Raw genomic sequence first — 10936 nt, 5'->3', positions numbered from 1 at the left:
CCTATGCGCAATATTCATTTACGAATTTGGAAAAAAGCGTACTTATTAGAAACTACAAAATACTGATAGCTTGAGCGATCCGTCATCACATTATTATGTCGTCCGCCTAAAAAGTAGCATTTACGTTCCTTTATACGTAATATATTTCTATGACATAATTTCTGGGAATTAACATCGTTTCCAGGTTGAAGAGCAAACCGGTGAAGGTGACGCAGTTCGTTATTATGAACATACCGTCGCGTTATCGCATACCGTCCGATTTTTGCGCTACAATATTAGACTGTTCGACCCTCCGTTGCCACTCGATCTTGTACGATGTGAAGCTCTTCAAAACCTCGATACTGACACGTGCCGAAGACTCCTCAACAAAAACTACAAGTATGCATGGCCGTACATGTACATAATTATGATGATTTTGACAATTTTCTGTAATACGACATTTAGTTAGCTTTAGTTTGTTAGTTATCGTCGTTAGGCGGACAGTAGTTTACTAGTTGTTGTAACACATTGTTTGCAGGGAGAACATCTGCTTTGCTTGGTTACTATCGGTAGTGACATAGCCATAAAGAACCTAAACGGCAACTACATCTTGCAATATTTAACTTGTCGCACCACTGATTTTATTAACATTTCATCATTTTGCAGTTTGCTGATCTCAATGGCGCCTCTGTCGAAGGAAGTTCGCCCAGTGACAGGTTGTTCTCCGTGTCATCTGGGCCCACCTATTCCCGAAGTGAACTCCCTGTGGTTTAAGTTGTTTCTTTATAACTTAACTCGACAGGGTCCCACCTCGGTTCTACTTACACGAGGGAGCCGTCTTCGAAAACTACCCCGAGAGTTATTGGTGAGAAAGATATATTTCGTATAGCCTAATTTAATTGTTTCGACTGTTCTATATGCATTCACGGCAGCACTGTATCTCCTTTATGAAATGGTGTTGAACAAAGTTGATTTATTTTTTTCTCTTTGACCTCCAATTTTGCGTGAAATGAATAAATAATTATTCAGTCCCGGCCAATTAAGTTTTTTTCCAGATTTCATATTTCGATACGAAGAAATATGCAACAGTAGTGGTAAACCTCTTTTGTTATTGTTGATAGCCTTACGAGAAAATCACGTTAACGAATTGGGGTCACGATCCTACGACCATTGTGTCGGCGTCAAGCCTTCCAACCATCAATGAGTTTCTAACTTATTCGGCCTCGATGGTTCAAGCCTATGATCTGCAACAAGACAAAGCTTATCTTCCATTCCCGTTCGACTTGCAGAAGGAAGTTGAAGCTGGTACGTATTTGATCTTATCTAAAGTACTAAGTTTGGTGAAGTGTTACATATTATGAGCTTTGTACTCCAACTATTCCAATATCGTACTTCCTTGCACTTTTCCGTATTCTTCATTTAGCAGAATCATTGCACAGATAGAAAACACTAAAGATTATTATAGCACAAGGATCGATATACCTAAAGAATTCGTTTCGTCGCCATAGCCTCTTGTACCTGTCCCTGATATGACAAACAAAAGTTATTCATTTCAAGGAAATGAGCTGTACTCGTTGGAGTGTGTTCGAACACTTTACACGGAACTAGACTTATCCCATCAATGTGGATACATCACGTTACTTTGTCCTCGAAACCGGGATAGCGGACAAGTCAGTGGCATAGGAGTATCTTCCAGAACGAATACTAGTAGTAATATAACAACAGAATCAAGCACTGCTTCTTTGTCTGGACATAATGAAGTTGACCTTGGCCCGAACTTAATTTCGGCGCATCCAGATACGCCAAGCACTTTCTCCAATAGTAACAAACAGTGCGTGTCAGCTACATCGGGTGGTCATGTACTACTCGACTGCACGTTCGGTCTTCCGCTGTTTGACGCACAGCTCAACGAACGTGTGTGTCAGCGAATCGTCGAATTTGGTCTATGCACAGAAGATGCCATGCGAAGGCTGACTCAAAGCTCGAGGAAGCTAGCGCTTAAGCTACTAGAATTCATCGATCAACACCATGTAAGAAAAAAAACGCGATTTTTTAATAATGGCAATAGATTGATACCGCAATGTTCTGAAAGTTCCGGGTATGATGAAGCAACGGGTGCAGAAAGACATGAACATGCAAGTGGACAGGAAAACGTTGAATTCCTAGAGGAATATCGCGAATGTTGTGACTTCAAGCTTAGTGAGCCTCGTAGACCCTCAACATTTTTGACCCTTCGTACTTATTAAAAGTCGCCGTTTAATTCGTTCATATGGTATGAATTTCGTTCCAGGGCGACTGCTCATTGGATCAGCAGAGCGATATGGTACCTCTCCCTACAGAAGGTCTTATTTTCAGCGACGGAATGCTGCGGACGCTGTAACGCACGAGTTGCCCAGTCCAGTTATAACCTTCCCTTCCCCAAGCCTTTGTTGATTTGTCTTTAACCCATGGTCATCACCTGTCGCCTCAAACGTGGCCTATTTTTCGCCCCTTGCCAATTTGTTGACCCGGAACACCGCCGATTAATTGATTGTTAGCCATCCTTGTCGAGTACAAAAATAAATCCAACAATACACACGGCACACATTTATATATAAATAGACAAAAAGCGTTTTACCGAATGCGGCCTTCATGCTAATCTTTTTTGCGACATTTTTTGCGTTTCCGTAATTTATGCCAAAAATTGTCATACTTGGATAGCTTTCAGCTGAAATCGGATTAGTTATTTATAACTGTTTTATTCCTGCTTGTAGAACAAATAATGCGAAAAATGTCCGCATTATGTACAAAATATTGAAATGAGCTTGGGCAAAGGTTGGAACAGACAGATATGTACTTTTCAGAGCGTTACGGGTATGTCAGAAATCGCTACCGGTAGCCGCGTTGTACAGTGTTACCGCACGATTACAGTGTTCACCGTCATAAGTTTAACAAATTCAGTCTAAGTAAGGTCGCAAAAGAGTTAGGGCTTACACTTTTTTAATTTCTTCATGCAACCTTCGTATTTTATTTGATTTACTGCCTTATTAGATTTATTAATAAGGCAGCATTTTTAGCTATCGCTTGCCCTCAAACGTATGCATGCACTTGAATGCTGTTAACACATAAATATATGGCTACAGCGTCTTTTACCTTTTTTTTTTTAATTATTTTGCAGCCAACCCGACGTAGAGAAATTGTGAATTAAACAATTATGACTAAGTACATCTAAAACAAAACAATAATCCTTACAACTGATTCACCTGAACATGCATTTTTATTTTCTGCGTATTCTTCGCTGACCGCACACTTATGATTGTGCTGACCAAATCGAAATCTTCCGACTTGATTTTAATAAGCTATTATATGCTCTCGACGATATGGTTTTTACAACCACATTATCATTTTACGACGTGACATTCAATATGATCGTAGAATTAAGCGATCTGAGATAGTATACACAGAACAGAACACAATTTTTAACGTGACACACATTCCACAATGTAAGAAGTACATCAGTAACAAGTGTTACTCTTACGACGTTTATCGTTGATATAAACTTCGCTGAGCGAACATTGCCAAGTAAGCTGACGTCCGTTCGTTCATATTATTTGATTTACAAACAGAAACGTGGCGTGCTTTAGAAAATGTTAGTTAAAATTACAATTTTGTGTACCTGTAGAGGTATACATAAATATGTTTATATATAGTTAGATGAATGGCAAATATAATATAGACATAATAGGCAGTGTTTCATGAAAAGAGAATTAAAAAGTGGATATACATATTGATTATGTAGTGACCGCGGTGATTGATATCAATAGTAATGATGTATTTATGATTCTGTGATGGTGAAATAATGGCCTTTAAGACTGAGGGAAGGAGTGCAATAGTAGAGTGCATATGACCACAACTACATACCAAAAAAGGGAGAATTATTATTGTAATAAAAAATTAGATGCAATGGAGAAATAAATGGTGAGTGAAGACAAACGACATAGAACATGTTCGGTAGCACTGTCCGTGTACTTTATTCAAAGAGTATTTTTATGACCTAATAGCCAATAAAATACACCGAGATGGTTTGTGTGTGTTTTACAGTTAATTTCATTTCTTTATAGTATAAGTAAATTAACAATTTAGTATTAGCGTTTTTGACTTTCATTTCAATACTACGCATTTCTTCGAGCTCAAAATGCTGCCGAAACAAGCTAATGAACAGTAACGATGTTAGTGATAAAAGAACTGCTAGAAGAAGAATAGTTTGCAAAATATGGGAACTAAAGAATGTCATCCACTTTGGCCGACCGTCTGAGTTTGATAACAACTAAAAACACTTTTGAAGGAAAATAGCCGCCAGAAGAAATTGGCCGACTGGTTGCAGCCGCATGACCATCGTTTTCCGCCTAACATTTTTGGGGCTTAGACAAACGCTTCATTAACTTTCTAAATTTAGCAAGAGATTATATTTTAATATTATATTTCAGTATCTCGCCCGCCGTCGAGTGTCACGCGGTCAGAGTGGTCGATTTTTGCTTAGAATTGTGATGATGATAGGCAATGTTTATATATCAACACGAACCAGAGACTAATATAAGTTACTTTGGAAGCATAGCCAATGTCTAGTATCTCACCAAATCCCTATCCAAAATGACTGCGAGGTTTAATCCACCGGAAACTGCTTCCTGCGAACCAGACAATTGTGTTTGCTTATTGTTTATTGTGTTGACTTGGAGGTATTCAAGAGAAAAGAGCCGACAAAATCGGATTACTTGACTTTATGACGAGCCAAGGCTTTACACGGCAAACATCATCAAAGCTGCCCTCCTGACTCTGAATAAAAGATTTCCTTACACCCTCCAGGTACAAAGAAATTTTCAGAAATGTCATTCAAGAAGAATCTCCGGATCCCGCCCCGACGTATTTTACGGGGTCATTTTATGTTTAATAGCAAGTGAAGTTGAAAACTGCTCATTCTACCGTGTGAAGAGCCTCAAAACCTGGCTGGACGAATCCCTCAATACCGTTCTAAAATTTCTAGTGAGAAAGAAACAATTGATTAACAGATGGCAGAAAGTTGTGAACAATGATGGGGGACACATGGCATGTTTACTTATTGTCACAGGAATAAATTTTTTATTATCCTGGCAAAAAGTAAGCGGGCACGTATTTCTTAATCATTTGAGCTACTAAATGAAACTCCACCTAGTGAGAGAAAGGTCTCATATATTTACGCATCATTTATAATACAGCCGTAAGTAAAGAAAGATAAGCTATGGAATAATGGGTCAACCAATGGATAGCTTTTATGACATCTTTGTTAATTAAAATAAGCCATTATATATTAGGCATGTTGCCATAATAACATTATTATTACTACTTGGCTTCCATTTTATTACTCTGGAGCAATTAAATCGTTTGGCCAACTCTTAAAAACTAGCCTCAACAACCAAGAGCGGGATGTACATTATATGTAGTCAGCACTATGATTTTTAATAAATAATATATATTTCTACTTGGAAATTACAATGTGAAGGTGCTAGTTCTCTATGCAGCGTGCTTATCGGTGCAGGCTGTATCGAGCTTTATACATTATAACACAATACAATGACTAGGCAAATATTAGAATTCGAGTTGCATGGATTCTTGAACAAAAGCCTTCAAACTGCTCGTTTTCTACGATTTTATTTGTGCGTTGAAACACAAATATAAGCGTAGATTGACTTTTTCCAAAAATTTCTGCATGTCAGAGCGGATATTACTGGTTCCAGGAACTTGCCGAAAGTAGCGTGTACATATTTTAATATGTGATCTCTTCTATTGTTTACGCACTAAACTAAACATTTTGGGAGCGCTTTTTAATAGACATACATGCTTCCCCTATTCTAAACACAGTTCGTGGCGAACCCATTTGTTAAATTTTATAACACGTCCTTTGAGTAATCATATACTGCATCAACAGGAAGCGCTAGTAATGCTAGTAGCTGCTATAGTAATGCTTCTTTTTCATAGCAACTCGTTTTTTTGTATTTGAGGTACTAGAGTATTGTAGTCTCTTCTGAAGTCTTCAGCCCCTTAATTTCTATTGGGAAAATAATTGCACCAGCAACTAGCTAATCTTCCATTAAAGTCCTCCTTGCTTTGCCAGTCTTTGATAGACGCCCGAGCGCTCTCGCTCCTAAAAGATAAAAGCTTAATCAGTTAGGGTTGATTTTCAACACTGCACCATATCTTTGCTTTTATTCTATTTTTTTTTTTACAACAATATTCAGCCTATCACCGTAGATACGTAAGAGCTTTATGTAAGCATTTGTGAAATCTCATTAGCTAATAAAGTTGTAGATTAACGCTTATTCAATGTTCTACTTTACTAAATTTCCACACAAACTTACGCATATCATAAATCTATTAAACGATTTTATCGTAGATGCATGTTGTGACCGTTTTGTGACATGTATTTGCGTTATCCCCATGATGGTACAGTTTGCCCATCGAATTTAAGAACACTTAGTGAAGTGGTCTAGGTTAGAAATCAAGCGTAGGCACATTTGATTTCAAACTGTGAATCAGCGCCTTAACATAATATTTCATAGCAATAGAACAGTGAAAAAAGTTATCGGCGCTGCGCATGAAGAAGTTATAGATAGTGGTAGTGCCAGGCTGTGGCCCATATGATGACAACAAGAGCTTTGGATTAATTAGCCAGACCACCCCATAAAGCTGTCTTCAGAAGATGCTTGCGCATAAATGGGCAAGATGTTGAAGCATATTCTTAAACCTTATTATAGAAAGATTATAATAATAACGTTGTGTTCATACGTAGCGTCATACTACCCACAAGCGATCCGATGTATGCACATTTTTAATGTTGCATTGTGGTAGGGAATGACTGTAAGAGGGAACCGCGGCACAACCGAAAAACAAGTTTTTAACCGTCGTCGTCGTGGATAATGTTCATGTATTGCTTTGATAGCGCTCAATATGGTATGTAAAGAACGACAAGTTTTTCTTCTTACAACTTTGGGTAAGTTCGAGATCTATGAACTGTCCTTTATTTATAAGCAGATCAAGAACCAGAGTGGATCTCCTGTGAAAAAATGATCAATGCAATACCGAAAACAGGCGTGAGTTAAGTGTATTCTTTCATTCTTGTAGATCAAAGCAATTCTTTTATGCCTTCGATGTTTGATCGGTTGCAGCTTTTGGCGTTCAAATTTTCCTATCGTGCCGCAATGATGAACAGCTAATTCATTGGCAATATATTCACAATAATACCCAATATTTTCAACGATTGTTTGTACAATAGGTTAGGCTTTGTCTGCACATTAATTAGGACACAGGCTTGCTACAGAAAGGCAGTCAACAACGAATTGAAAACAACTGCGTCGTTTACATTACGTACACGTTCGCTTTGTCAGTTGAGCTTAAATGAATGACACGTAAACTACATAAATTGGCACGATTTAATAATCAAATCCATAGAACTGAGCAACAACAACACAATTGACATAGCCTAACTATAGGCCGCAATAGAATGAATCTTTTAGAGTATCTTTTTTTTTTTTTTTTTTTTCTAGAAAAAGATAATTAAGATAATAATAAGAGATTTTCATCGTCAGAACTCTGGAGACGGTCTGTTCACCTACGAAGTGACAAATTCAGTGGTGATGTACTCGGTTTCTGCCGCATGAATATGGTACAAACTAGTTCTATTAACTCACAGACACGCTCACCGGCTGAAGTCCTCACCCACGGGGGGCAATATGAGGCTTTTTTTAAGCATCTGTAAGTTTCTTTTACGGATTTATTCATACAATACGGTATTATGATATCTGTAAAACATATGATCAGGTTAATGAAACTGAGAATACGAAGATGTGGTTTTAGAAGGCAGTCAATATTAAAAACGTTTGTGTGTTGTTAAGGGAAATTATATACATAACATCAAGATGTACTTATCTGTATCGTTGAACAACGATCAGTCTTGTGGATTGATCTTGTGTACTTTTACCGATTAGAAATTGGAAATATTGTTTCTTGTGCAGTGTTTTGTTTTTAAACAGGAAATTAATGCGACGCCTGACTAATCATTGGAAATTATTTCACATAGAAAATATTACAGGATTGGTTCATGTTTTATTCGAGTCAGTATTAAATGCTACAGAACTCTTGCTTTTTTTTAGCTTAAATATCTTTGAAAAAAGGGTCTTACACGGTTTTTTTTTACAAAGATAAAGCTATTATAAATATTACCGAGAAAAAATATCTGCACAGCTTTGTTTTGTGCCTGTTTTTTTGTGCCTGCAACTCTCTTTTGTGCCAGGTATTGTTTTTAAAGACTACACAGTAACGGTTTATTCAGTATTTAGTGCCAATCTCTTATTTACCTGTACATGACGAGTTTCTGTTCTAAGCCCGGCCCCCGTGCAGTATATAACGTATTTGCCTGCTAGATCAGGTGTATGCCGTAGTCTGAATTTAAATCCCGGTGTAAACACACTTTATTCTGTCCGGGAAGTTAGTCGTTCAAAGCAATGCCTGACCGTTCAAGTACTAGACATAAAACACGAAAAACACATATTTAAATATCCTAAAAGGTGAGGAAACAAATGGATACAATAGGGCCAGCAAAGCGGCCGATCATACGACAATATCGTACGAAAGCAATCATTAAGTGATTTCAGCCGGCGATGAAAGATAAGAATATCTTCCATCGCCTGCAGCTGTCTGAATAGAAGTAGAAAAGCGTGAACATTTATTAAGCTCGTATGGAAAGCAGCTTGTTGTTACATCTAAAGGTCCAACTCGTACCGGATTAGTGAGAAGAACGCATAACATCCTAGGCTAAACACTTATAATTAAGCCTTCACATTTTTTGTTGCAAAAGAAGTTCGAAGAATGTAAAAAAAAGCTGCTTAAATTCAGGCAGTCTTCTAATAGCCGGTGACGTTGCAGAAACAAGCGTAACGTGAATATAATTAAGGGGGATGATGAAGCAATTATGATACGAGTTAAATTCACATTTGATCAGAAAAATATGGATACGTAATATCTTCATCATAGAAATTGTAAAGTGACAAATATTATTGCAAGTGAACGGAAGATACTTATTTGTTAAACGATATTAACTTGTCCAAACAGAAGTTGACTGGGGAGAAATATTCGTCGTTGCTGAGCAATGATTAAAATCACAAAGGTTTCCAGTTGATTTTGCGTATTTTGTTCCGTTTACCGAGTGCTCGTAGGACAGATTAAGCAATAATAATACAGATGCGTGGTGAGCACCGCGTGGTAAACTGCGCCTCGGCCAATTTCTTTTCATTTTCGGGCATTTTCTTTATGTTATTAGATAAACGAAGCTTCGTAAACGAGCTGAGTAAGCACCTATAGGTTTATAGCAAAACAGCAGTGTCGATTTATTTTCGGGTGGGGTTTGCTCTAAAAAAAAGGTCTATTTCGAAACAGCGGAAAAATGATTTGAATATGTTGTAATCTAATGCAATCATATGTGTAAAGCTTCCTGTCCTCGAAGTTCTTCATCTTTAAAAGTCACGCTCTGTTACACCACCCTTATGGTTGTCGCTTGTCCCGGCGATCAAGCTACTGCACGCTTTTGTCAACTCGATACTGTTATTACCATGGTTGCTTCTATCATTCAGGCTTCTGATAACCGGTTAGTGTCTATTGCCCAACGCCTAGTTCCCAATATTAATAAACTGGTTATTTGTGAGGATCTACCTCCATACATTACAAAACGATACTTTTTGCCTAAATCTTTTTACGCATTAAGATTGTAATGGTTCCTATAATTTATTTGTAATGTAATGCAAAACAAGCAATTCGCCAGACGAGGTGGTGGATACTCATAACGCTTTGCTTTGCCTGTATCAGTCCGTTCTCGAGCTGAACTCACGATGATTTTGTCTATCCTGTTGTGTTAGTTTTTCGAAAGTTACTCCACGTTATCAGTGTAGAAGAGATATTTGATATAACCTAATCAGGGATTTTTAATAGTCGTGCATGAACAACAGCGTTGCAGCATTTGTCAAAATGTTCTTATCGTTAAGTAAGCAAACATGGTACATTTGTTCGTTACTAACACCCGAATATAGTACATAACGTAATGTTGAATAATAGTAATGGACCTTTTTTGTTGTCGCAGGGTGACCGTGCTAGAAAATCCCGTTAATCCACCCAGTCTTTCAATAATCAGTTAGTTGTTTGCTTATCCGGCCTTAATGATTCAGTCCCATAATTTGCTGAAGCTGGTACATATAATGCGGTCTTATGTAAAGGCTTAGTCGTCACAAAGCCTTAGGTATAACGAGCGTTGTCTTAAAACCACAATCCACTTGCATTTTGTTTTCAATTTTCTGTTCAGCAGGATAACTCGACAGAGCGAGAACGCTTAGAATATGTAATGGCGTGTTTATGCAACTTCGTTACGATATAATAGCCTCTGAGGCCTGCCTGGCCCAATAAAGTTAAATAAAGTAAATGAAGTTTACTAAACTGAATCTAGCTTTTGCAACCTTCGAATTTGACTCATATTTTATTTGACTAACTGTTTTATTGGATTTTGCGCGCATCGGGACAGTTGAAAGAAAGGGAGCTTTCCTGCCTAAAATGCACGGATGCATCTGGGCTCTATCGAGATATGGGGACGAGATTACTGTCTTTTTTTTTTGATACGAGCAAGCGAACCTACGATTTATTTAATCGCTAAAAGTGCTTTTCGACATGTCTCCCTGTTCCTGCGCGTTTTCCGCTGTAGCGATCTCGATACCAACCGTGCACTAATTGTTGCATTGGCAACCAGATCGAAGTATCCTGATCTTATTTCAATAACCTTCCATATATTTTTAGTATGCCAGCTTTTATGGCAACGCAATGTTTTCGCCATGTCACATTTAGTATTGCAATTACACACCAGAACACGACTACACATCAGGACAGGAAAAGCATACGTATATATATA

The 10936-nt window shown here is 37.8% G+C and overlaps 1 protein-coding gene across 2 annotated transcripts in view; it reads left to right on the top strand.

The window, feature by feature from the left end:
- LOC111271322 (protein FAM91A1) overlaps positions 1–4058 on the top strand; it is a 9228-nt gene extending 5170 nt beyond the window's left edge. Inside the window, exons 9-13 of one of the 2 annotated variants that reach the window (XM_022852054.1) lie at positions 185–378; positions 646–844; positions 1101–1284; positions 1537–2009; positions 2270–4058. In XM_022852054.1, the coding sequence (XP_022707789.1) occupies positions 185–378; positions 646–844; positions 1101–1284; positions 1537–2009; positions 2270–2359 (1140 nt within the window). In that variant the 3' untranslated portion in view covers positions 2360–4058. The remainder of the gene's footprint in view (positions 1–184; positions 379–645; positions 845–1100; positions 1285–1536; positions 2010–2269) is intronic. The other variant, XM_022852060.1, reaches the window with a different exon arrangement.
- Positions 4059–10936: the final 6878 nt, after the last annotated feature.

Source organism: Varroa jacobsoni, unplaced genomic scaffold (genome assembly GCF_002532875.2).
Source record: "Varroa jacobsoni isolate VJ856 unplaced genomic scaffold, vjacob_1.0 scaffold_170, whole genome shotgun sequence".
In the NCBI taxonomy this organism is placed as follows: domain Eukaryota; kingdom Metazoa; phylum Arthropoda; class Arachnida; order Mesostigmata; family Varroidae; genus Varroa; species Varroa jacobsoni.
Note: the sequence above shows the minus strand (reverse complement) of the source record. Positions and strands in the feature narration are given on the sequence as shown.